The sequence below is a fragment of the Leuresthes tenuis genome, unplaced genomic scaffold (assembly GCF_036924035.1).
Source record: "Leuresthes tenuis unplaced genomic scaffold, fLeuTen1.0.hap1 SCAF_14, whole genome shotgun sequence".
In the NCBI taxonomy this organism is placed as follows: Eukaryota; Metazoa; Chordata; class Actinopteri; order Atheriniformes; family Atherinopsidae; genus Leuresthes; species Leuresthes tenuis.
Window position 1 is genome coordinate 9876934 of NW_027325368.1, and position 27925 is coordinate 9904858.

General features: G+C 40.5%; 1 protein-coding gene across 1 annotated transcript; it reads left to right on the top strand.

The window, feature by feature from the left end:
- The first annotated feature begins 1003 nt into the window (after positions 1-1003).
- prkci (protein kinase C, iota) lies at positions 1004-27575 on the top strand. Its single transcript, XM_072363172.1, has 18 exons — positions 1004-1320; positions 8424-8545; positions 10023-10112; positions 11605-11655; positions 12366-12451; positions 12661-12798; positions 12930-12984; positions 14083-14138; positions 15108-15284; positions 16599-16696; positions 17553-17639; positions 17773-17908; positions 18043-18130; positions 20855-20980; positions 21401-21480; positions 23425-23514; positions 25680-25795; positions 25892-27575. The coding sequence occupies exons 1-18, from the start codon at positions 1238-1240 to the stop codon at positions 25977-25979; spliced, it is 1767 nt and encodes a 588-aa protein (XP_072219273.1). The 5' UTR covers positions 1004-1237; the 3' UTR covers positions 25980-27575.
- Positions 27576-27925: the final 350 nt, after the last annotated feature.

The window sequence follows — 27925 nt, forward strand, 5'->3', positions numbered from 1 at the left end:
ATTCAAAATCAGAATGATGGTATTGTCAAAATGATGCTTCAACTCCGATGTGCTTGTAATGGCATCTGTACAGGCTCTTGATTGAATCTAGTCAGGAGATTTCTTTGTGTGTTTGGATGTGAAGTTTCCCACAAATGGATATCATAACGTGCCCACAGTTTCATCCTAATCTCGGTTTCAAATGATTTTCTCGTGCGCTGTATTCAAGTGCTGTCGGAAACCTCTGTGTAGCCTTTATTTTAAATTTACACCCAACTAATTTTTTGAAATCCGAACCAAATCCCGGTAAAATGTGTACAGTCCTCCTTATAAAGATACATACTGACTGAACAGGGGAATGAAAGCTGTAACTTAAGACAAAAAATATATATCCTATATATGTATTTAAATTAAATTAACATAGGCTATTTCATTTAATGCTGTTTTTTTTAACTGGTAATGTGCCCTAATGCAATGTTGTACTCCCAAATATATTAGAGTGAATACAAAGCAACTGTCCTTTCCTTCAGTCGACTATAAATCATTACACTTTTTTTCTTCCTTTATTCTATTGATTATATGACCATTTCTTCTTTTTTCTTCCAATTTTAACAAAGCAGCAGGTTAATATCTTTACACTTTTTTAGATTTAAAATGAAAAAGCACATGTTTTGTTATTGGTCAATTGCGTTGTTATTCCCTGGCCAGAGCACTTGAAATTAATACATAACTTGAGGATTTTAACAATTTCCGAGCTTTTATGTTTCAACATGAATGCAGCCCTCACCTAGTTGACTGTACCAACTGTGCTTGTGTTTGTACAACCAGAATGCCTTTTATATGACATATTAGGTTGATTTTCTTAATGTCTATTGCACTAAATATACATTTTTAGTTTTAAGCTCCAAATGTACTTGAAAATGTATATGTTGGTACTTGAACATAATAATAGTTATCAATCACGTTACATATCTAAGTTTATTGGCCTCCCTTGAGCATTCCGACAATGGTCTCGTCCATCATTAGGCCTTTGCGGTAGGGAGTTGTTTGGCGGACCCCGCAAGTTTTTCTCTACTTTGCTTCTTAATTTTGTTGGACTAAGGAAGGCGAAGTTCTAAAATTTTACCGTCTTTGCCTCGGTAGTTATTCGCTTTGTCGACTGACTATACAAACAAAGTATTTTGGGGCGTGGTGTTCACGTCCAGAGCCAAAGAGGGAAGGGAGGTATCGGTGAGTCTGAGTGTCCGCGGCGGAGCTTATGATGCCGACGTTGCGGGACAGCACCATGTCCCACCCCGGGGAGAATTCCCACCAAGTCCGGGTGAAGGCTTATTATAAAGGGTAAGGAATCACATTGCCTCTCATTATGTAGTTGAACCTCTCGATAAGTTTACTAGTGCAAGTTTTAGACTTGGTTGCAAAACTGTTGGCTAGCTTTAGCTAAGTCAGCTAACGACTGGCTAATGTTGGTTATCAGTAGGTTTCGGTAATCTTGAGCAGTTTGGCAGCTGAAACAGTCCAGACGCACTCTTAGCGGAAAATCGGTCCTTTTGAGGAATGCTAGAAATGTGTCAGCAATACTCTTACATGTTAAAGTGCTTTAGCTGTAAATAAATTGTGTTAATTGTGGCATAGTATTAAAGCTTTTGCGCTAGTATTTCAGCTTAGCTAGCTAACAGTTGCTAACTAAGTTGACTGTTTCCAGCACAGTTTGATAAGGATTTGGGTTTTTGTCATCGATTTACATACATTCCCCATCGACAGTTTTCTTAAGTTACTTTTCCGTGAAAGATTGATGTGGGTCGTACTGTCTGATACCTTAACAACAGTGAAGTTGTGAAAAATCAAGTTGACCTGTAGTGATGATGTGTATGTTGTTGGGCTACACATCAGTTCACAGTCAAGCTGTCATATTACAGTTACAAAGAGCATTTCATTGGTATTCGGTTAAATCAGCTAAACAGTCTCTCCAACTGCCTTTTTTGTGATCTCACTATACATTTAGAGTGCTGTGTTGTGGTCGTTTCCAGTTAATCATATTCCTAATTAAAGTTTAAAGTTATTTCAACTCGTGATTAATCTGTGAAATTAGATTAATTTACTTTTCCCTAAAAGTCAAACTACAATTATAATAACACATCTTTTTAAACAGAGGACTGCAAATAAACATGACAGGACCTGGAAGTAACACATATTCGATATTTTTGCCTCCTTAAAAGTTTTGAGCGTCTTGTAAAAACGTCGGTTTTTTGTCCTGCTCATTTCTTTGGTTTATTCTGATCAAGCTCTGATATAACTTTGCATTTATTAAAAGTAAACCATATATATGGTAAACACATCACCTTTATGGTGTCTAATAAATAAGTGTTCTTGGATGCCAAAACTTAGAGTTGAGATGATTTACTTTAAATAACTTTATAATAACTGTGTTCGTTTAGAAATTATAAACAATGATGGAAATGACTGGGTCTGATGTTGTGCCTATGTCACACCCCCCCTCCCACTGTCTCTGTTTGATGGAGCCAATGATTGGAGGCTTGAAAAACACGTAGTGCAAGTCATCTCAGCCCAACCTGTTGTACTCCTCACTGACTGTGCGACACACCTTAGGAACTCTGTAATGTGTGCCAATCATGAGCTGTCATCTCCCTGAAGAAAGTATCTGAAGTATTTATGACATCGCTGCTAAAGAATCTCAGCTATGCTAACCAAAGAGGAAACGCAGTATAATTGTCTTGATGTTTCGCTGTTGCAGTGCATCAAGCCAGGATAACTTCAAAGTTGTTCGTATTTCCTTACAGAAGGGACGGCTGAAAGATGGAAGATTTGGTGACGCACCAGATCAACATATTGGATTATTCTTCTATTACTGCTGTTTCCCAACTGTATCAATCTGTAATACAATCTGAGTGTACACAAGCTTTTTTTTAGGCAGGTTCTTTGATCATAGTTACGGTATTTCTTTCAACCAAAAAACAAGTAAAAACCTTCCACATGTCCAGCTTCTATAATAGCTCTATTTATATCTGGCATGCATATGATTTTACACCAGATAGGAACATAAACATTGGATTTCTTTGCACTGTTGTTGTTTTACAACAGGAGCCGTACAGTTTGTAACATTAAGGCTTGGGAGTCTCCAGCATCCATAATCGTGGATTTGTGCCTCAATCAGTGAAAATCTGCTGTTTGACTTGTCTGATTTTTGAGGTAGACTTTAGCATCGATTCAGCGTGTTTTATCTGACTGTTTTTACTCACTAGTAAAGTCTCAGCTTGTATTCTGTTTCCGTGTAGTGACTTTTAGGAGTCTATTTGTTCTAATCGGCGTGTCTGCTGTCAGCCGGTGCCAGCATGTGCAGACTGGTGTCAGCTTGTAGCAGCCTCAGTCTGTCACTGGCTCGCTGTAGAAGTAGATTCGCTGTTTGTAAAAGAGGACATTGTAGAAGAGCAGGAGCCAATGTTATTTCCTTGTCTTAAAATCCATGAGATAACAACTTTGTGTGCTCCATTTGAGATACAGAGTAATGATAGTAATATAATATGCAATAATAAATAGACAAATTCAGGCTTTTACAAGCACGTATATTGGTGTGCAAAATTTCTTTCTCTTTGAATGGATGAATAAGTAGAAGATGAACTCAAAAAGGTCTGAATTCTCTGTGAAAGTTTTACAAATTTCTACCCCACAGCGTTTGTCAGGCTAATATGAATTTCCAACTTAACATCCCACGTGATGTAATGTTCAACCCAGAGTATCTTGCAAGTACTAAGTGTGTTTTGTGGCTCCCTACATCGCTGTTGTGGTTGTTTCTGAATGAAGCTGGGAGGAATATTATTGTAAAGGTTATCTGTCTGTGTTATAATTCTGCCACATTAACAGATCAATATTGCTGTTAATGTTTTAAATCCCAGTCTCATCTGTTAAAAATTGAAGGCATGAGTGGCTTCTACAACTGGGTGATGAACACAGCTCAAAATCCTCAGGAGAAGCAAGCTAAAGGTTTTGCCCTGGACTATAGTTCACTCTGCAGCTGGGTATCACAGTCGCAAGAGAATATTGCTAAGCTTAAAGACTACATTTTGTGACAGGGGAGAACAAACCTATTGGTAGCCTTTGCAGGCAGCTACAGCCATCAGTCATTAATGGTGGTTCCCAATTCACCAACTGTCTCCGCTGGTCAGACATGTGATTGGTTGAAAGTTACATGTGACAGAAAAATAGCCCTTCTGTTCTCATTCAAAGTGCCTGCTTTTCTTCGTTTTGGATGAGGAGTTCCCAGATATTTCTGTCGGGCTAACAGTCGGGCTACTTCACACCCCGACCTCCACAATGTCAGAAACACCCACCTCATTCTGTTTCATCAGTCAGGCGCTGTGGTCCTGTACTTTAACCCAAATCAAGCTTTCAAATCTGTTTTATTTGTACTATTTTAAGAGCTGCCAACACCTGACCTGCACAATGCTCCTCATACGTCAGATCAGCTTCAGGATTCATTTGTCAGGCATGTTGTTTGGCAAGAAACTGAGATACGCCACCTTGACAGAGCAGTTCAATTATTTTCCACTTTTAAAAGGTGTTTCTCTTCCTTTTCAAAGATGCAGTCATCTGCATGAATGCTTGGAAGCTTAGCTTTCTTTAGATATAGGAACTGTTCCTTCTCTTGCACTTTACTTTTTCTATGAATGCCCCTCGAGCGCTGGAACACGAGTCACGCTGCTAACCGTTCGCCAGCAGCACTGGGTTTTCACTGGAGGGCTGAGGCGCTCCTTCTGGAAGGGGTGTTCTGCATTTTTTGATTGTTTATAAACTCATAATCTGTGACAGCTGATTTTCCTAATGCGCGTCATGACAGCAAAACACAAAGAGCCTTGAGAACTTCCTTCGGGTTAAAATTAGCTTAATCAAACACTATTAGGGTTGATTAATTTTGAAGGTTCAATATAAAGGGGCTAAAAACACTAATTTCCCTAGCAGTATGGAGGCTACACATGATGCTTGCAAACAGTATGTGAACATGTAATAGTTTAGTCCCTGAAAATAAGACACAATGAAAATGTCTCCATAATGTTTCTGTTCATTGGGCTTTAGCCAAGAAGCTGTGTTTGGTCTGATAATGTTGGAAAAACCTTCCCTCAGGAGTGTGGATAACTCAAATTCTCAGCTGTATTGCTATGTCTGCACATTTTGTACATTGTGTGTAACACAGTGTCTGTCATAATGAGTGACCTTGTCCCTTGGTTGAGCTGGAGTGTATGTGGTTGGTGCTGTTGTGCTTTGAATAGTGAGCTCCCTCCTGTTCAGCACTGCAGGTGGGCCATGTTGCCTGGAGACCACAACATCCTGCAGTTAAGACCAGAGGAGCTGTGTTTCATTACTGCAGACCGGGAGTGTCTGGAAGTCTGTTTTGGTCACTTCAACCTCTGCTGGGTCTTTTAGTTTCGGACGTCGGTGTGTGTCTGTGTTGGCGTATGATTCGTGTGGGTGGTGCGAAGGTGTTGCTGGGGGCATATCCCGGCGTGGCAGCGGTGACAGAGAGACGGATCATCCTAGGTGCTTGTGGAAGCCCAGAAAGGCACCCTGACCCCTCTTCCTGCCTGAATGCTCATCTGTGACAAATGGCTTCATAGTGGGCAGATGGGCCTGCAGTTCTTCTCACAGCAGTTAAGACGTCAAACGCTGAGGTCAGCACTCCTCCTCCTCCCCCATCTCCCTTTTTAATTTAGATGTACTGTAGGACGGTGTGGAGTGGAGGAATGTCAGGTCTGCGTGGAATGCCACTACTCCCTGCCCCTCACCAGCAATAACCTCTCAGTCACTTAACACACAATCCTTCTGTCTTAGTCACCCACAAGGAATCCCACAGCATGCTTTCTTTTGTCTCACACTGGTCAAACGATTAGTGTATCGTATTTATTTTCCAGGGCCATGTAAAAGTATTCAACACAAAGGTTATGAGCATGTATTAATAGGTGTGCCTCTTTCTCTTTTTTTTTATAATTGTAAGTGTTTCATACCTAGAATTACAGATATTTGAATGTTATATATTAATTAAAAGTGCATTTTACCATACAGCTTCCTGCTTATTTCTTTGAAGTTCAGTTTCATCATTACTAGGCTGGAACAATGAAAATACTCTTCTTTAAGCTTCATAGAGTCCTGAAGGGTTCCCTGAAAAGAGATGTGCATTTTAAGTAAAGGTACTTATCTAAATCACAGAGAAATGATTGTTTTTTGAATAGTCAAGACTGTGTTTGATTTTACTGAACATCATTTAAAAGCCTGCTAAATCGCAGTTAAAAGATGAAATGACTTCGCTGCCCTTCTCTGGCCCATTAGCTGAGCTTGTTCCTCCGTTATAGAGGAAGCTGTTTGAAGCACCAGAGATGCAGCTAACATTTAACCACAGCGTAGACCAACAGTTTTTATTGACTGTCTCAAATTGCGCGTGTCAGCTTTGAGACACAGTTTTGGATCATCTACAGTCAGGGTGTGGGAACAGTAGTGTAAGGTTTGTGTGCTCTCTGTCTGCTGATGTTATCAGGGCTTTATGAGGAAGTAAAGCTCCTGTGCTGGTCCTGGAGATGACATCAGACTGTGGCCCTGAGTAGTTGCCAGTCTTTTCCTCCCCCCTCCAAGATAATGATTAACACCAGCAGGATGGGAGAGGAGGGTGAGAAAATAGACAAAGTCAGAAGTAGGAATCAGACGAACTCTTTTTGTCAGTGTTTTCTTGTACTTTATCCATTCTACGTGTGTAATTTTCAGTCGACGAGTCACTTTATGCTCAATGTCTTTATCTAATTTTGTGTTTGCTCCTGGTCAGAATTGATCCTACACTGACCCCAAACACTCCATGATGCCCTCATGCACTGGATGCCCTTGAGGAGTGTGTTGTTTGGTTCAGGTCTTGTGATTCTAACATCCTGCAATAAAGCTCTCAAGTTGAAATGAAAACTAAGTCCATCTTTAATGGTGGCAGTAAAGGCAGTAAGAGGTCTTTGCCCTTGCTGTCACTGCCAGGCTGTTGGTACAGATTTTACACAGTATCTCCTTTTTATTCCCACCTGTCTGCCCCACTCCCATCATTTTGCTCATTTAGTCCCCCTGTTTATTCCTGATCCAACACTCTCCTGAGTGTTGGATCAGACTCCTGAGCTCAGATTTCTGTCGCCGGCAGACCTGTGAATGCTGCTGTGCACCACCTCTGTCATCAGCTTGTAAACAGATGTGTGCCAAAGGGCTGGAATCGGGCGACATTAATCCTCCACATGTCCTATGTCGTGATCTACAGTTTGTGTGTATATTTAACTAAAAGAGGCAGAGGGTGATTGATTAAGAAGAGTTTTTGGAGAGTGTTTGGGTGTTCACCTTTTGGGCAGGACGCCAAAGCAACCACAGGAGTACATCCAGTCTCTCTTTCGATTCACCCCCCTCCCCTTCACTTTTTGAGTCTTTCTTGCTCTTGTTTTTGCTCTTTCTCACACCCACAGTCATGCTGTATAGATGAATGCACACCCAAATGTGACAGACGGCGAGACACTGTCTCAAATAAGCTGAAAAAAGATCTCTCACCTCTTTTCTCTCTACGAAATGTCGAGCCATCCGCTCACACAGTTCATCATTTGATTTGTCAAATGAAAATACCAAACTTTTGTAATTACAGCCTCTCAAATGTTACCTCTTTTCTTTTCTTAATCTTGTCCAGGCAAAAAGTTTACGTTTCTAGTATGACTCTTTACGACTGACAGCTTTACGACTATATAATGTTAGACATAATTGTAAATGATAACTGTTTATGTTTATGCATTTGGCAGAAGCTTTTATCCAAAGCGACTTACAGGTAGGCAGATGGGGTAAGGGGGTCTTGCCTAAGGACCCCTACTGGAGGTAGTACCTTTTCATGCAGGGGATAACTAAGGTGATAATCAGTCGCAGCCTAATATAATTAGTGTGTCTTAATATTGGAAGTCTGCGACTGGGCTGCTTCTAGTTTGTGGCAGTGTCGCCTGTCAAAGTGATGTCCACCTGAATGCCACGACCCAAGATGTGCAGGCAGAATGTTGCATCAGTGTTTTCATGTGTCATCTGTCGATGGTTTTGATGATTTAAAGGCCTTATCGTAAAGTATATTAATGCTTTTGTTCTGTTTGTGATTGTATTCGTCGCCAGAACATTAAAACTGAAAAAATGTGTTGGTTCTCAATCTTCTTCTCTAAAAGTTTATTTGACACCAGTGCTGCCAATTCTTTTTGTTTATTCACCTCACTTCTCAGATGTCAGATGTTTTTTATTGTGTTTTTATACCTTTATTGAAGCATGAATGAAAGCTCGTATTGCATGCATGCGCCAAAGCTCATCCACTTTGTTTGTAAATTTTGAAATAATTGCTCCAATAATTGGCTTTTACATGTTTTTTTTTTTTGTTTGTTTTTTTAATGCAGGGACATCATGATCACACATTTCGAACCATCTATCTCATATGAGGGCCTGTACGGGGAGGTGAGAGACATGTGCTCCATGGACAACGACCAACTCTTCACCATGAAGTGGATCGATGAGGAAGGTGTGTTGGCCTTCCAGTGCACACTCCTGTGAGAGAGCAGCTCCAGTCGATTGTGTTCAAATGGACACAAAAAAGTGTTAATGTAAACACATGCCCACATAGACACGTACATCCCTGTCACTTGGCAGTAATTTTCAGTCTCATCAGTCCAGAAGGTATACAGCACTCTCTTTCAATTGTGTCAGACAGTTAGTCAAGCAGCAGTAATAATGTCGTAGGAGAGATGGAGCCATCAGATCGTTCAGCTCAGTATAAGGTCAGTCTGCCAAAACTCATTAGACTTAGATCAGCTCCCACTTGTAGCTACCCACATACAGTCACTGCAGTCATTAGCATGTGTCAGTAATAAAAACTGTCTGGTGGTCTTTGCGAAATAAACTGTTGGGAGTTGGCTGTCTCTTCTGCTGCCCCATTCATGGAAACCACACACACATAAAGAGTCAAAACTTTCCTGATTAACATCCTATTAGAGTCACCAACATTTTAGATGTTCAAATTGTCTTTTAATGTTCACTCTGAGGTATTGACGCATGTCTCTGTTCATCAGACGTGATGTCTTTCATTTACAGATACAAAACGCCTCATTTAGGGTGTGTACATAAAGAAAACATGTTGTGGTTTTTGAAAACAAAGAGCAGAAATACTTCTTTTTGTCTGTCAACAAAGTCTTTTTTGTCTGTGTGTTTTGAATTGTGAACAACTATTATGTAAGTCAAGTAAGGAATAGAAATATTCTAGTTGCAGCCATAAATATCAATATTAGTACATTGTTTCCCTTTAACTTTTTATACATTGTATAGTGTTTCTTTTGTGTCTCTGTTCCAGTAATGAACTCACAAACATGACACTTTTTCCTGAAACCAAACCTTTCACTCGACGATTGTCGGCGTCCTCCCACTAGTTCAACATTAACATACAGCAGTTCATATCATTTTAAGTTTACACCGTGTGTCACAGTTTCTGTTATCGTGTGATTTATTCTGTTAGTAGTTAGTCATTGTCATTAGATGCTGTAGATAGGGTACTAAGAATAGAATCTGTGGCTTTAGTGTCGCCTGATTTTTCTCGTTAATGATGATTACATCTGAGACACGACGTGACATTTTGAACAAGTCGATATGAACAATTAAAAGTAAACTTACATAGCAACATCGCCAGCTGCAGTCTCCCACACACGCTCACTTCAACACAATGAAAGTGTCATTGAGATTAATTCTTCATTAATCAACTCGTCTTTGGAACTTAAACTAAATCTAACCACAGTTAAATTAACCGATTAAAGCTAGTCAGAAAGTAAAGTAACATAAGGAGAAAATATTCATTACAATATTTTATCTTGAATGATTAAAATAATAAACATCATAGAAGGAAAATCTAGTTCAAATAGTTCTTTTTTCATTGCCTTGCTTTCTGCCTTCTTGGGTTTCTTGTTAGTGTGAATGTGCTGAATGACATCGTGTCTCTCCTCCACCACCAGGTGACCCCTGCACCGTGTCGTCTCAGCTGGAGTTGGAGGAAGCGCTGCGCCTCTACGAACTCAACAAAGACTCGGAGCTCATTATCCACGGTGAGCATCACTGCTTTCCATACAGACCTCGTTTCTAACAACAGATGTGGACTTTCAGCATTTTGCTCACAGGATATTTTTGTACGCTGTAGCCTGTCAAGTAATTCAGTCCAGTTTCTTTGTCCAGAGCAAGTCAAGCCTAAGAGAAGTCTATTTTCTTTTTGTTTTGCTTTTTCTGGTCCACTCACCAGAGTTTAGTTTTTGTTATTGAGATGCAGTTATGGAGCCCCAGGGTCCGAGTTGAAAGCCACAAACTATGATGTTTTACTCGTTAGGTTTGAGTATTTTATACTTCACGTTGAAGTTTGTCTTTCCATTAGTGTTTAAATGAAAAGCTGCAGCAATTCATAGCAGAATCAGAAAATATGATCAAATTACTCTGCTTTCATGTGTGCTCTAGTGTTTAAGCATGTCATTTCAAAAATAATTCATTCAAGTGTGACATCGTGCTCTTGAGATGAGTTTTGGAAAAAATGAAATAAAATGAACGCACGACATGATGCTAAGAGGGCTTTGTGTAATTTGAAAACCTAATTAATTCCACAAAAATGTAGACATCATGTTAAGTTGTCGTTTTGTATCAATGTAAATATTCATCTAATTGATTTTGGCTCTCTATGATGTCTATTTCTGTCTACGTGATGCAGCTAGATACTGTTTACAACACAGCCGCATCAAACATATGTTTATGCTCCAGTGACCTGTACAAAAATCATAACTTCCACTGTCAGTGTCTGTCTTTGGGCCCTTGAGCGAGTTCACTTCACCGTCTTAACCCCAGCTGACAAATGGTTGTGTAACTTCATGAATTCAGAGGCCGTGATTAATTCAGACTCTGGGTAAAGTGTCGTATATGAGGAGCTGTACGATGCATTTGATTGACAGGCAGTGTGTGTATAAGCATGTAACCTGGGGGTAGTGAGGATGGGGACTGTAATGTTAATGTAGCGCTTTAATCAAATCAAAGGTGCCGGGTCAAAAGTGCACAGGATGCCACTGTGACGGCAGAATTGAGGTGGGGGTGTTGAGGAGAGGATATGACGGTGCCGCAGGGGGCCGCCAGGTCTGCGAGTTAACGAGCTTGTTGGCTGTAGCCCACACCTCGGCTCTGACTCACACTGCTCCACGTCTTTCTCCCCCTCGTCGACCACTATAAGGTTGTTTCCTTCCCGCATCTCTGTAAGATGCAAACGCGCTTGTAAGGGAATTTCATTATGAATCGCTTGAGGCAATGCTCTTTTTTTTTCCTACAGGTTGTAAATGTTAAATAGTCTTCATTTTTATAGCTCCTTTTAACCTTAGCATCTCTACAGAGCACTTTAACAGTGTTTCTCATTCACTCACACACACCCGATGGCTCTTGGCAGAAAGTTAAATGTACTCAGCACCGCAACAGTATCCTCACATGAATGCCATCAGATTAGCCTGCTTCATGAGATGATGATGATGATGATTGTGAATTAAAGACTTCTTCTCCTCGTTTTCTTTCCAGTGTTTCCGTGTGTACCAGAGAAACCCGGTATGCCCTGTCCAGGAGAAGACAGTGAGTCCTACCATTTCCTCCTTTTGATTTACCTCATTTTATAACCTGCTCTTAATTAATACGTAAGATTTAAGACACTGAAGCAAAGGGCTTTGGACTGTGAACAATGATCAAATGTTTTTGTTTTTCGCTTAATGTTCCACTTGCGATTATTAAAAACACAATTTCTGCCAGACCCTGGATGTACTGTTTATTTGTTTTGCAAGAGTTAACAGATACCACTGAGACACTGGAGGAGAAAATGTCCACCCACATCTTGGAGATCAATTTAGTAATCCACTATAATTAATGGATTGTGGCACTTAAACCCAGAGATTACAACCTACAAATATAATAATATTGATACTTGCCTAAAAATCCAATTTCTGTCTTACTGCAGATAAGAGTATGGATTTTAGAAAGCAAAGAACGTAACTGAAGCATGTGCATGTGGCTTACAGAGTAAGATGTACTGTAAATCCACAGCCTTTTCAATAATTTCTGGACATAGTTTGCAAAGGAAAGATAGAGTTTAATGAATAAGCTTCTTGTATAAATCATGCAAATCTGTGGTATGTGAACTTTGAAATATTCTGAATATTGTGGCAGCTTTGAAAATATTCCAGCAGATCATTGAAGTTCCTGTTTTATCAAATTTCACAGATCTAAGCGTAAAGCTTTAATGCTTAAGAATATTTGGACGCATTTACGGGATCGTTCTCTCTCCACAGAGTCGATATATCGCCGCGGCGCCCGACGCTGGAGGAAGCTTTACTATGCGAGTGGTCACGCCTTTCAGGCCAAACGTTTTAACAGGGTGAGACACAATGCTGACTTTTATCTAACGGGATTTGTTCCATCAAAAGCCCGTCATTCATTCATTTCTGTGTTTTGATATTTTCCCATTTGTCTAGTTGATTTGTATGCTTGTTTTTCATATATTTCACATCACTTGATAAGTGTAAATGTGGAATATATATATATATGCAGTGTTTAACTTTTCTGGAATATAACCCCCCCGTGCAGCGAGCCCACTGTGCCATCTGTACAGATCGAATCTGGGGTCTGGGAAGACAAGGTTACAAATGCATCAACTGCAAACTGCTGGTGCACAAGAAGTGCCATAAATTGGCCACAGTGGAGTGTGGCAGACCAATGATCCAGGTAAGATCTGTGACAAATGTCATGCTCATTAGTTTGATGGCATCGAGTGGATCGTTATCCTCTATGACTCATACATATAGTGGAGAATTTATTTTGCATGCTGATACTTAATACTGAATATCATTGTCTAGGAACCAATAATGCCCGGTCAACCATCGAGTCAGTTAGACCCAGCTGAACAGCAAGGTAACACACATGCACACATTACTTGTCTTAAAGTCTTTGATAAGAAATAAGAATCAGGTTGTTCTGTGAACCAAGTAAAGCTTTATTGATGTCTGGAAGTGCAGAGAGGCAAACTATCGCCCTAATTATTCGTCTGTTGCTCGTTATAGACTTCTGAAATATCAGCGCCACATTTAGATCTTTTTCCCTTGAAATTATGACTCTAACCCCCACAGGGTACCCTTAGACCGTGTAAATCCTTATGAGCAGATAACAAACGTAAGCATAATAGTGTTCTTTAAACAATAAAAACTGGGTTCAGCACATGTTGCGGAAATTTGAATAGAATTGAATGTCTTTGTTAGATTATTTTAAGTTGATGTGGAGGCCTAAAGAGAATTTATCAGCATGTTTGGTTTTGAAGAAAAATAACTAAATCCATAGAAATAATGGAGAATTTCACCAGTTGAGTCAATGGTGGATTAAAATATATTTTTTTATTTTTATGTATTTATTGATTTTATCTATTATTATTTTTGTTCAACTGAAGTTGTGTAAACTACTTTAGAGTCACAGCAGGATTTATACAGCTTATAAGTCCACTGCTCTAAATCCAAAATCCCAACAAAAACACTGTAAAAATGAGTGGAAAGCCAGGAAAAGGACAAATGCTTCTCTTTTAAATCTCTGCAAAAATATTGTCAGCTGTATTTTAGGGTTTACGTACGGCACCAAACACGAGTTAAGGCAGGTGGTTGAAAGGTTGACTGAAAGATCTTTGGATCATAATTACTGCTGATAAAGAGGGAGCTGAAAGTTGTGCTGTAGATTCACTACATCACTGTTCACCTGGATGTCGTGGAAACATTGAAATGTATCACAGAGGCAAAGTTGTGTGTTTTTGTTGAGCTGTGAAGAAAAGGCTGAGAACAAACTGGGTATTTTCTAAGCAGTGAGAAATGAATCTGGCACCGCACAGTGTTGTGAACAAAGTGTGAGACTGTCTCTCACCTATTTTCTCTCCTTTCTCTGTCATCTCTCCTGTTTTCCCCCCCCTCCTGCCTCCCCTTCTCCTTCTGTCTGTCTGACACTGTCTCCTCTCCCCTTCCTCTGTTTCAGGCCCTCAGAATAAAGACTCCAGAGAAAGCTTGACTTACGATGGAGAGGAGAAGGAGGTGAGAGAAAAGGCTTTTTAAATGCTGTTGATATGTAACTCATTATCTGTCACCCTGTTGGCTGGATGAAGATGCAAACACACATATTTAAAGATGGAGAATGCGTGAGAAAAGAACAAGTATCCAGATTAATGTGCCTTTGGATGATCTTTCTTTTATCTGCTCTGGCTGTGTGATAGAGAGCATGCAGACGTAGGCAACCTTGCCAGTGCTGTGGGTATTGATTTCCTTTTGGTTGAGCTAATTAAGTAACCTTTTATCAAAGCTCTTAACACCAGAAGCTGATTAATGGCTCAGGTTGTAGTTGGGGTGGTTAGTGTAGTTTGGTTAAAGCTGGGGAGCTGAAGATGAATAAAGAATAAATTGAGCTGGACACAGATGGACGATAGAAATAAAAGAGGGCAACCATAGGATCATCGGACCTTATCTACAGTTCTGTGTATGACTCTGGGGATGAGGTTCTTGCATGAGGGGAGGTGGGATGGATCGGAAGTCGAAATGGTTCACAACAGAGCCGATTACAGGAGAGAAGGGGAGATGAGTGAGGAAATGATGAAGGTATGAGTCATGTTTACAGTCAAGTGGAACTGTAATATGAGCGTCCAACCTAATGGAGGCACCGTGATGGTTTTTAATAGAGACATGAAACTCATTACTAAGATTTATTCTCAAAAATGGTGAAAGGAGAGTTTTCAATCTCATCTACAAAATCACCCAAAGGAAATCACTTTCCTGTCCAAACCAAATTATCTGCTCTGTCAATAGTTCAGTGAAGAAAATGTATTAAAAAAAAAAACCTTGATGGGGTGAAATGATTCATGAGAAATTATCTCAGTGCTGACTTTTTGCTCATCACCTTAACCTGTTTACTGTTTGCTTGATAATATTTCACGTTCTGCCTCTCTCCTTTCTTAATTGCCCCCCCCCCCCCCCCCCCCCCCCCCCCCCCCCCCCCCCCCCCCCCCACAGGCACGCAACAGTAGAGACACAGGGAAATCGCCCTCCAGCCTGGGCCTGGCTGACTTCGATCTGCTGCGGGTCATCGGCAGAGGCAGCTACGCCAAGGTGCTGCTCGTGCAGCTGAAGAAGACGGAGCGCATCTATGCCATGAAGGTCGTCAAAAAGGAGCTGGTTAATGACGATGAGGTACTTCCGCCTGATTCAACTCTCCTGTGTTAGTTTGTGTACCTGTTGTTGACCCGCTGAGAAAAAAAAATGCAAATGAAACGCATTCAGAATATAGTGTGTCAGACCAGAAAAATGCTCTTTATCACAGCACACAGATTTATTTTAGATCCACACAGATTTATTTTAGATCTATCAACTGAAGGGGAACATTAACAGCAGAACTAACCTAGTTCACTTCATCTGTGTTGTTTAAGTACATATTTTACAATGACATAGAAACCTATTATTTTATATAGGAGACAACAGGAGACATGATCATTTCTGAAGTCGTAGCTAATCATCTTGTTCTCTAGAAGTTAATCCATTATTAGTCATTGCTTGAAGAAAACGGATGGAAAAAACTGTGGTCACTGTAAAAAAGCAAAAAGTTTAATCTTAACTAATGCCTTGTGAGTGTAGTGATACAAAACAAGTTTGAAATAGATCAAAGTCAGTCAAATTTCCTAGTTCAGAAATGCACTGACCACTTGACCAATTACTTCAGCTTTGGATTTCTTGTTCAATGTGATTTTTAGTAGTGAAATGAGTGCACGGCTTGTACTGAATGTAGAGGAGCCACTTAAAGAGCAGTGAGGAGGGAAAATCAGTAATTCAATATCTCAGAAGATAAACTCTTCATGTCGAGTATGTTCTGTGTGACAATAACACCACAACCCCCTCGTTTGTGGTTTGAGGAAGTTAGTTAATGGTGCTATCATCAGTTTTCTGTCTTTATGTGTAATTAACATAATTAACACGATCAATGGGACCTGATCTTCATAGCACAATGAACATTTGTCTGATGCAGTTGAACATTCATCTTGTGTTTCTTGTCTGAAGCACTTGACATACCACTTCAAAGCCATCAGTCTTTCTAAGAAGGTGCAGATAAACCATCATGTCATCAGAAATTGATCTCCGTGAACACATGTAGCATCACAGCCAGCGGCAACAGGAGTAGTTAGCCTTGATTAGACGCACTTAGTGTGATTGACAAATTGACAAGTTCCTCTCGATCAATACTGAGGTGTTCCGCCGTCACTGCCCTGTCAGCTTGAGCAGCATCCGTGTCCAGACATATTATCATCCAGACATCAATAGAGTCCTGCTTCTGCTTCTCCTGGCTCAGCCTTTTTCTCCTGCAGCTGGCCACCTTCCACACAAGCGAATCTCAAGTTTTGTTGCATGGTCGATGGAGCTCTCTGCTTATTCAGCTTTTATTAGTTCAAGGGTACTACGTCAGACTGATCACAGATTGACATTTGGGTGTGTCTTTGTGTGTTTGTCTTCAAGGACATCGATTGGGTCCAAACAGAAAAGCATGTCTTTGAGCAGGCCTCTAATCACCCCTTCCTGGTGGGCCTTCACTCCTGTTTCCAGACTGAAAGCAGGTGAGACTACTTCTCCCGTTTGAGTTTTATTTCCAAGACTTTGGCAGGTCTGTGAGAGGGAACTCCATCACTTTTACTAAACCTATTTCTAAGTTTCAGAGAGTACAGATGCATGTGTGGGAAAAGCTGCAGAAAGGCTTTTGTAGCTCCAGAAAGAACTCTGATAAATGGCGTCAAGTCAAGCACATGAGTGGATTTAAGATGTTTAAAAAAGATCTTAAAATTAAATGTAGAAAAATAACATTGTGGAGGAAATAAAGTAGCTTAGCAGACATCTGTAGCCCAGTCTTCCTGTATTCGTAAGGCTGACAAGATTGAGGCTTTATTAGCTGCTATCAGGCTGGTTGGATTATGGGAAATGTTGGATTCCCCTTTGTACAAGAATGCTGACACTGAGTCAATGCTCTTTTGAAATAGCTAAAAATGTCAGAAAAAAAAGTAACAAAATGCCTTTTGATCCACAAGTTTTGTACAGCAGTAAATAGAAACTGTTACAGTCAAGTCGTAGCCTTAAAAAACCCCAAAACGAATCAAATGAGTGTTTCAAAATGACACATGGGAGTGTTTCCTCACCCTCAGGCTGAGGTATCCTCATTATGCTCTTGTATCGGTAAACAAAGCTCTTTGTTAAGGTCAGGGAACGAGTGTGGTTACAGTTAAGGGTCTTGGAAAATCCCCATCACGGTAAACTTGTTTTCAGTCTGACATTAAACATAGACTAAAAAAAGCAGAAGTTCCCTAAAGTTCTCAGCTGGTAGAAAAGCGGGATGCTCAGATCTTATTTTTCTGTGTTTTTTACACCTACACAGCTGCAGATGGCTAAAAAAAATGATGTGTTATTTGTCTCTTTCCACAGACTTTTCTTTGTTATTGAATATGTGAACGGTGGAGATCTTATGTTCCACATGCAGAGACAAAGAAAGCTCCCAGAGGAACATGCCAGGTACAGGCTTTCCTCTTTTCTTTTTGCAGTTTTTCTCATGTTTAATTAAAAAGTGTTAATCATTTTACATTTAATTGCTTCATGCAGCAGCTTGAATTTTGATGAGTTTTTAATTGTTCTCTCCTCATGTCAGATTCTACTCAGCAGAGATCAGTCTGGCGCTCAACTACCTCCATGAGCGGGGAATCATCTACAGAGACCTGAAACTAGACAACGTACTGCTGGACTCTGAGGGACACATCAAACTCACAGACTATGGCATGTGCAAGGTGTGGTTTACACATTAATGTGTGTTCTAATGATGCTGCGGTGCACTTTGGATAAAAGCACCTACAGAGCTGCAGAAGTGTCGGTTTACCGCCCTCTGAGATGATTTTAAAGCTGATTATCTTTCTGTTTGCAGGAGGGTTTGAGACCAGGCGATACAACAAGCACTTTCTGTGGTACCCCCAATTACATCGCTCCCGAAATACTCAGAGGAGAGGATTACGGTGAGAATTACACATGGAGGCACTTACTAGAAATGCTATCCGATCATTAGTTTGTGAGGCATTATGTTGGTTGTGATTATGGACGATAGAGCAGTGCAGAACAAACCAACCCTTATTTTGCAACTTATTGCTAGGAAAATAGGAAATGGATTCAAACAAGTCCAAATATTCAACAGAAATAGTTTGAAAGAGCTTGAATGTCAATATTTGATATGAGCACCTTTACTCTTCAACATAGCCTGAACCCTCTGAGACAAGCTTTCTTGTCATTTCTTTAAGCAGTCTTCAGGAATAGTTCTCCAGGCTTCTTTAGGACATCCCAAAGCTCTTCTTGGATATCGGCTGTCTTTTGTTTTCATTCAAGATGATCCCACACTGCTTCAATAATTTTGAGGTCCGGGCTCTGGGGAGGATTCGTCCCTCCATAAGACCTGTTGCCACTGATTTTCAGTCCACTTCTTTTGTCATTTGGCATAGCTCAGCCTTTTCTCCCTGTTTCCCTTCCTTAAGAATGACTTCTTGACAGCCACCCTTCCATTTCTGATGAGGCTTCAGTGAACAGTAGGGCATGCGGTGAGGGTCCAGATGCATCTCTCGGGTACCGTGTCAGGTCTTTGCTGGATTTCTTTCCAGTTTCTTAAGGACAAAACTTTCAGATACAGTTTATCAGCTGTTGATAGGAAGCAGCATTGTCGAGTTTCCTAAAACTTCTTAAAGAACACACTACACACCATGCTAATATATAAGCAAGTGGCAGATAGCTGTTTGGGAATCACTTTGTGTTACAAAGAGTGTTACTTTTGGCATTTTTCAGAATGTGAGAAAATTGCGTACCTTTTTAAAATGGGCTGAAATAGGTTCTTTGCTTTGTATGTTATGTGTCGACAGCACTGGTTCATAGGTCAGTATTAAGGGGCTTAACAAATGGTCTGAAAAAGAGTGAAAAAGCAGCTTCCAAGGAAATACATTGAAAGATCATCAGAAAAAAACATCAAACTATAGCTCAAGACTGCTTTAAAAGATTACAAGAAAGTCTTGCTGCTTGGAAGTGGAATATAAAGAAACGATGGGTGTCTCAAGACTTCAACACAGATGTGATCTGTTCAGCTATATGACAAAAAAAAAGTATTTATTGATTAAAAGACACCTCGAAGTTCCTTAAACCCCCATTTTGAACTCAGAGTACAGAGTCTATTAGTTAAAAAAAATTATGTGATTATGTGGCTCACTACACGCATCCCAGCTCAGGGCTGCTTGTACAAGTATCTAAACACATAATACAATAAAAATAGAAAGAGCTCCCTGGTAACCAATGTGGTATCATAGCGACAATTTCCATGGTTTTTAAAAAGAAAAAAGTTAATGTTTAGAAATCCTGTGCTTATGTATTTCAAAGGAAAACAACAGCTGTTATTCAGCATAGACACTTTATCATCACACAGAAGGCAAAACACAGGTTTTGAATAATGTTACTAATGATGGTTGGGTTCATTAGCAGCTCACACAGCTGTTGAGAGCGTTATCTGTGCATGTGCTCTCCTGTACTGTACAGAATCCATTTTATTGCCTTATTGGAAATAAAAATGAATCGTTGTTTTATTTTCTAAGGCAAAACAGTCCATTTAATCTTATCAATAACTTATTGATGACTTTGATCAAACATCATCCCCTTTAATTCCCACACTGACCTTTCTGTTCCACTGAGGGAGGGGCTTAGCTGATGAATGTCTGTGCTATTTGAGATCATTTGTTTTTTTTGTTTTTTATAATCATACTTACGGTGATCACATGAAGCAAGTGAAGTGATGGTCGGTTGAACAAAGGAATGGCTTCTCAACACGATCCAGCTGCACAATGCGGCTTCGTTTCCTCCACTTCAAGCTTTGCCACCTTTAACTCGCCGCCCACTCATGAAAATGAATGCTCCTACTATAGTTGCACTGCCATCTGCTTTCCTTAAGTTGTATGACTCTCTGAGGGCATTCTGGCTTTCATCTCATCTATTTTCTACTCTGACGAGAAAACTTATCTTTGAAGAAAAAAGAAACTTTGAATAACAAGACGCGTGAAGTCTGTCTGACACAAATAACTTGCACTTAATGAGAATTATTATTTCTGACACATCAAGATCAAGACGGCCTGTTCCCGCCAGCTTCTGGACATCCCTCACAGACATTCCAGCATCCTTCATGCTTTGTTGGTTTGAACTGTGTCTTCTGTGTGATTTGTACACTTTCATGTCACACCCAACTTAAGATCTGTTGCGGTTCGCACACAAACCTGTTTGTTTTCTTACTCCTGGAACACACCCTACATACAATATGCCAACCCCAAACTCAAATAAGTCTTATCTCTCCTAATTTTGATCTTATAAATCTTGTATTAACCTGCTTGCCTTGTCCTAAGTTAACTGAAGTAGCAGCTAACTTCTTCTCTGCGTGTCAGTATGAATGTCGTTCTCTAGAATCGTAACCATCAATATTAAAGCATTGATGAAGCATTAAAGTTTGATTGTTGATGATAAAGGTGTAATAATATACAAAGACACCAGTTTGATGCTTTGTGCAGTCAATGAGAAACAGAGTTTTATAAGAATTTTCATTAAACATGCAGAAGGATTGCTCTAAAAAGTGGATGCACTGATTATTTTAAAGCATCGTGGGTCTTACTTTACACCTTTTGTGTCGGATTTATGAGCTGTAACCGACAATATGTGTGTTTCAGGCTTCAGTGTGGACTGGTGGGCGCTTGGCGTGTTGATGTTTGAGATGATGGCGGGCCGGTCGCCGTTCGACATTGTAGGCAGCTCCGACAACCCAGACCAGAACACAGAAGACTACCTCTTCCAAGGTAACGCGCACACAGCTCAGGTCTGTAGCTGCAGACAAGGAAAAAAACAGCCGTGTGGTAGCAGGCAACACCTTCTTGTTGACACCTTTATAACAGCTTCTTTCAGGACCAGGCGTGTGCCATCTGTTACAGGGAAATGTGGGAAAGTGTGCGTTTCCTCAATTCTTTATGAATATGTTCTCCGATGTATTTTTCGTACCATTTGTTACCAAGTGTTTTTACAAAGTATCCACAGACCTAGTTATTATTAAAATCACATTATCACAGCCACGGATGCACAATCAAAGGGCTGCTGTATGTGCGTCGTGTCATCACTGGGCTCCAAATAACCATTTCATGAAGTCATTTCACGTCATCAAACTTAACTCCCTCTTCTTCTTCTGCAACCCCCTCTCATTTTCTCTTTCTCACTTCCTGCAGTAATATTGGAAAAACAGATCCGAATCCCCCGCTCCTTGTCAGTCAAAGCTGCCAGTGTTCTCAAGGGATTCCTCAACAAGGTAAGAAAAGATGAGACAGGCTGATATTAGTCTTAACCAACGTCGGCTCCTGCTGAGAATGACATCGTTATTATCGCTCCTGCTGCCATCTTTTGGTGTCTTGCCTTTTTCTTCTCTCTATCTCACCTCTTAATCACTCTGTCTTCATTTTCAGGTTCCGATCTTTTGTTCTTTGCATTTTGACACATCATACCAGAACGGAATATCAGACCTGCAAAATTCAAATAAAAGACCTGAATTTAGCAAAAGTTTGGGAAGTTTTTGCCTTTTTGTTGAGATGTTTTCCACCTGATGAGGTGGAAACGCCTCTTTAGAGTACAGCATACATTTAACTCATATGAGGGGCTGACTGTTATCTAATCATTGATGAAATAAAAAAAAACTATCTACTGTGTCCCTCCTGATGCAGCCACCCATGATGTCCTCCGTAGATTTGAGGACTGGTGGAGTTTTTTTTGTTTGTTTTTTTTTTTTAAACCTCCAGTTCAGGATTTTGCCGGTTGCATCACGTCTTTTTTTTCTAAAACGGACATAATTAGCAAGTTGTGGATCTGAGTAACAACCACATGTCTATGGGTCGCAACTTTTCAATCACGAGGCTGATTCACACTAGGTGTGAGTATCGAAACCACTACTAAACGGGCCCCAGAGCTACAATTTTTTAGACATGAGAACCTGTTACCTCAGACGTTATCAGTTTTGATTTCTGTTCTGCATAATTCTTTTGTTTCTGTTTTATTTTTGATACTCAGATGTTGTGCTTTTCATTTTTTGACTATAAGACATCCACATACAGTATAACGCCTTTAGGCTAGAAGCAGATCTTCTTATCAGAGCCTGTGTGTGAAGGTTGGGGGCGCTGTTCCCTCTCAGTCTCTTATACCAACCCTTCTATCAGTGACTGGCAGAGAAAACTAAACAATTCAATTGTAGTTTTTCCCCAAAATCGATGTCAACAATGATCATAGCCAGAAATGCCATTGCCATAACTTTCGCAGATTTATCTATGGGCACCGCGAGCGAAAGTTCATCCCACTCTGTGTGGAGAAAAACATCCGGGGAGCCCAGAGTCTAACAGAGTTCAAACAGTTATCTAAACAGGAGCAGTTATTAAAAGCAACCATTAACTAGATGATCAGTTAGGTTTGTAAGTGTTCCTAAATTCTGTTTGGGATGTTTACCCATCATCTCAGATGTATTCAGTCTGTTTCAGGGCGATTCGGTGCCAAACTGTTGCTTCTTTAACTGAATGTTGGTAGGAGTTCTGCATTTGATTATTTATCTAAAAGTTAAGAAGGAGGATGTTCTCCACTGTTCTCCAAACACACTTAATCCATGTCAGAGTCACAGGAAGCAGGAGCCTGTCCCAGCTGTCATACACACTGAACAGGTCACCTGTCAATCATTGAGTCATACTTTAATTTAACCTAATTAATCTGTGGGCTTTGGGAGGGAACCAGAGAACCTGCAGAAAACACACACAGAGGCCCCAGCCATGAGGCAGCTGTGCTAACCACTGTAACGCCTGCTATCAGTACATCTCAGAGAGTTAAAACAACTTTATTAGTTTTCCCAGAAAACTAATAAAGAAAAAATCCCAATGAGAGTACTGTTAACGTATTGAATCAATCAACAGTTTAGGTTCACACCCTTCGACTGTACCACCACTTTGAAACCAGTTACCAACCCATTAACCAAACCAGTTAATGGAATCATGTCTTATTTGCATTTTCCTTTCTGAGGTTTTAAAAGTTGGCTTCAGATTTTTTTGACTCTACAGACATGTTCTCACACCTCCTCACTTTCCCATACTCTTCCCTTCCTAATAATCCCACCATATTTTCCACCGCCCTCACAAATTCTCGCTGGGTATTTGACATGTTATCTCTCCTCTGCCATCATCTCCCACCGTCTCTCACCCTCTTCTCACCCTCACTCCCACAGGATCCAAAGGAACGTCTGGGCTGCCACCCTCAGACAGGCTTTGCCGACATCATGGGCCATCCGTTCTTCCGAAACGTTGACTGGGACATGGTGAGTGATTTCATTTTTGCTCTCTGCCTGTTTCATTGTCTCCTTCCACCTTCTCCTTCTCTGAATTTGCTTCATTCCTCTCTTGCCATATGGGTGAAAATGAATCATATACTGAACTTGCAGAAAAAAACAAGAAAGAAACTGCTGCCAGACAGTAGAAGGACAAACAAGTGCTTTGGGGAGTGGGGGGGGGGGGGGGTCACCGTCTTCCTCTTCCTCTCGTGCCCTGCAGGTGTAGCCGCTGTCAGAGCTGGGCGTTATTGCATCCTCATTGAAAGCAGGCAGGCAGGAATAAACAGCAGACTACAACAACAGATATGATGACTAACTCACAGACCGAGACACAGAGCCAAAGATGGAAAGGAAATGAGGGGAGACAGATCATATAGAGCTCAGATGTTGAGCCCTGAATGTCTGGATTGTCAAACAGTGGTTTGTGTTCACAAAGAAGCCATGATTAAATCTAATTTCAGCCTCTCTCTCTCTTTCTCTCTCTCTCTGTAACTTCACTGTGAATCTTGTGAAACTCTGAACTCCCCGCTGAGGTTCCAGTAATCAGAGGGAGACGGATATTTCTTCCTCTTAAACTCTGGTTCTTAGCCTCAGTTACTGATACCGAAAACCACGTTTGACTACTTTCATGTGTTCTGCTTTGACTTGTGCTTGTGACTGTGTGTGGTCTGCGTATATTATTTATCTAAAAACAGATCAAGTGTAATTATGAATGTAGAGCAGAGGGCAGGAAGTCAACATCAGGGTCTGTATTCTGGGCATCTCAGAATTACTTTTATGGCTAAAAATACTCGGATACTTTCAAAGCTTCCTGTTCTCAGTTTCAGCAATGAATGAGATGTCATTTAAGAGTGAGTGAGATTCCAGTTTTATGACACTTGGGACTGTAAATGAAACCGATCCAGTAGAGCCAGGACTCGCATGTTGAAATGGAAATAACTGCAACTAAAATATATTTTTACTTAAAAAGTCATTTAATCTTTTCTTTTTTTTTTCATTGTTTAATTAAATATTTAGAAAAATAAAAACTGTGTGGGAGTAAATGTTCACGTTGACATCTGCAGAATAAGTTTTAAATTGCGTAAAGAGCCCAAAATCATAAGGATATAAACTGCAGAAGAGCAGCACATCCTCACATTTAGGACGCTTAAAACCACTGTTTTTAAATGTTGTGTAGGAATCTTCTCTACGTTAATGCATCAGATTAGAAAGGCACAAATGGCACAGGTCCAAATGACTTTATATAGGCTATAAATGCTTAATGCTTTATAGAGGGACTGTACTTTTAAAACGGTCCACGTGTCTGGGATCAGGTGCTTTTCCTCTCCAAAGGCAGACAGACATGTGCTGGTGGATGACAGACAGGCAGGGCAGCTCAGCAGGGATCACCATGACCTCTTTTTCCCTGTTTGGTCTGGAGCAGGGACCCAACAGACGGTCAGAGTGTCTGGACGGATCAGCTTACACTCCTCCACCCGTCCCTCCTAACACAAACCTAAAAGTTTGCCCTTTGGTCTGCAGGGGGAGCAGTTGTTGACTTCCAAACAACCAATCTAACAAGCAGGGTGGAGACGAGGTTCATGGAGTTACCGGAACACTCTGATAAATGTAATCACAGACAAGACAGTGGGTCAGAGTACAAGGTTTTAGTCGCGCTTTGTGTTTTTAAAGGAGGATTCGTGTGTTGAAACACACCAGACCAACAACATCTGTGGTGTGATCAAATTCCAGGTGGTGGTGTTGTGCTGGATTATCATTGCTGGTTCATCTCGACCTCATGGGCAGCAATTTATTATTCATATTAACTCCAGATTGGAGTTTCTAAGAATAACTGAGGGCTTCACAGCTCTGTGTGATCTAAAAATGTTTACTTTTACTGTAAAGCAACAAATTAACATGAAGTCCCCTATTTTTCTTTCTGTAAATATCCACTGTTTTTTTTTTTTACCATTTAAAGGATCTACTACAGCTTTTCAAGGCTTTGTAGTTGTGTTAGTATCTCAATACAAACTCTTACAACTTGTTGGCATATTCGGCTCTGATCAATCCGCTGCATCTTTTTACAAGAACAGTCGCATAAGAGAGATTTTAAATTGCAATAAAGTTGAATAAATGTAAGAAAAACTATGTTGATCTCTTCGGTGTCATTTCAGCTGGAGCAGAAGCAGGTGGTCCCTCCGTTCAAGCCGAACATCTCAGGGGAATTCGGACTGGACAACTTTGACGCCCAGTTCACCAACGAGCCCATCCAGCTCACACCTGATGACGAGTGAGTCCCCCTCTTCCCTTGCTGTTTATTTTTAGTTGTTGTGTTCAGATAATTGACAAAGATATGTGTTTTTACAAATATTTCTGTTCATTTTAGTGACGTGGTCAAGAAGATTGACCAGTCTGAGTTTGAAGGGTTCGAGTACATCAACCCACTGCTGATGTCTGCGGAGGAGTGTGTGTGAGAGAAGTGACGTCTGTGCTCATGAACACCACCCACGCGCACACACCCTCACACGTGTTTACGTGATGTCTCAGTGTCTTCAAGCTGCATGGTTACGAGACAACCCAGCGACATCAACCTTCTGTTCGGGGGCTGCACATGCACAGTAGAACGCTTATTTGCCAAAACCAGTCTCACACTCTGCCATTTATAACCACTTGCCCTTAAGCCTCCTTCTTTATTAATTATTTTTATATCATGTAAATCTGCACTGATATCAGTTCTCTCATCGGGGCCTCTTTATCGTTAGCCAACATGGCCACAAAGTTCTTCCAAGGTTGCTGTACGTGGGGGGTGGGAGAGAAAAAAGGACCCTGACAGACTGAGCATCCTCTCCTTCCAACTAGTGGGGTGTTTTCAATGCATATTTTATTTGTATATATAAGAAACTATTATTGAGGACAAACGTTAGGCCTTTTTAGCTTCAAGCCACAGTCCGACAAAAATGGAATCATCTTTGTCTCGACTACCCCCCCCCCTGTAGAAAAAGAATAATCATAACACTAGCCTTTCAAAAAAGATAAAACTGATATATTTTCTCATATTTTATTTAACATTGTACCAGTCATGAAAAGTGTTGCGTGTTCAGCCTGAGTAACAGAACGAGATAAATACTCAACATCCGGACAATAAGTCTGCTTCAGGTCCCTTCTTCCAGAATGAAGGAACCTAAACCGCAGTGTAACACTGATAATGGGTTAACGCTCTCAAACTGTGAATGAAAAAGCTGCCGGGAAATGAGCTGGAAGAGTAGCACAAAGTACCTGAACGCTGGAGCTTAGGTGTAATGTTGCCATGCGGACCTTCACACATTCACAAAGGACCAAAAACATTTTTATGAAAACTATCTTGCTGGTACGTATTAGATGGAACAGTATACATAACGAACATGTGCTGTCCTAAGTCATAGAATTTATATATTCATATTTTTGTTCTTATTTTCAATACTATGCCTTTCTGGAACGTATCTGTTGTTGTTTTTTTGTATTTTTTTTCCATTCCATGTATGTCTTTTTGTTGTAAATCAAAACACTAAGTGATTGTCGAAACAAAAGCTCAGTTAGGAGTCCAGACCCACAACACAGTGCAGTTTTCCTACCAGTATGCGGCTTTAAAACCGTTATCTGGCTCATTTCACCACGCGCAGCCCACAGTTCAGTTTCTGAATTAGTTATTTTGTAAAACTGCTTTAAAGCACACAAAAGCCCAGAAGATTGACTCTCCACCCCCTGAATGTAATGTCACAAAGTGATGGTTCATGAAGTCTCCCGGTTTGGAACAGGTTTTTTTTTTTGGGGGGGGGGGAGCGTCGGTAGCAGAAAATGTTCACCTGTTACATTTTTTTTTGCTTTATTGTGACTTTACTGTTGAATCAAATTATTATTATTTTTTTTTTATATCACTACATTGATTCCAAAATGTTACTGGGTGAACCCAATGGAAACACTATTATTCGTATTTGTTGTGTTTTGCGGATGTTTATCATCCACAGGACTTTATTATTATTGTTTAAAGAGAAAAAACACACAGATGGTAAAATAAACATTTTATTTCTCTCTTTGTGGTAATGTGTTTTTGTCAGTGTGAGTCTGTCGTTCACAGCTCGGCTTATGCAACGTGTTCAGTGGCTCAAGCGGAGCTTTCTCAAGTCATAGCGGAGCGTTATCTTGAGTTTAAGGGTGTTAAGTCTAATGTTAGACTGAAAAACTGTAGCAAACAGGGTCATGAAAGAAATTTTTATTTTTCCTCTACTGCTGAGATGTATCCAGCCATCCATTTTCTGCCATTTATCTGGGACTGTCCTGTGGGAGCAAAAGTCTGACCAGAGGTCCCCAGACCTCGCTCTTTATGGGAGACAGAGGTGCTCCCAGGCCAGCTGAGACATATAATCTATCCTTTTCCCAGCAG

What these genes read in the sequence shown, in the direction of transcription:
- prkci (XM_072363172.1), top strand. Translation starts at nt 1,238, where the DNA reads ATGATGCCGACGTTGCGGGACAGCACCATGTCCCACCCCGGGGAGAAT. An exon ending in AGCTGGTTAATGACGATGAG is followed by an intron (nt 15,285 to 16,598) that starts GTACTTCCGCCT and finishes TTTGTCTTCAAG; the next exon opens with GACATCGATTGGGTCCAAAC. An exon ending in GAAACGTTGACTGGGACATG is followed by an intron (nt 23,515 to 25,679) that starts GTGAGTGATTTC and finishes GTGTCATTTCAG; the next exon opens with CTGGAGCAGAAGCAGGTGGT.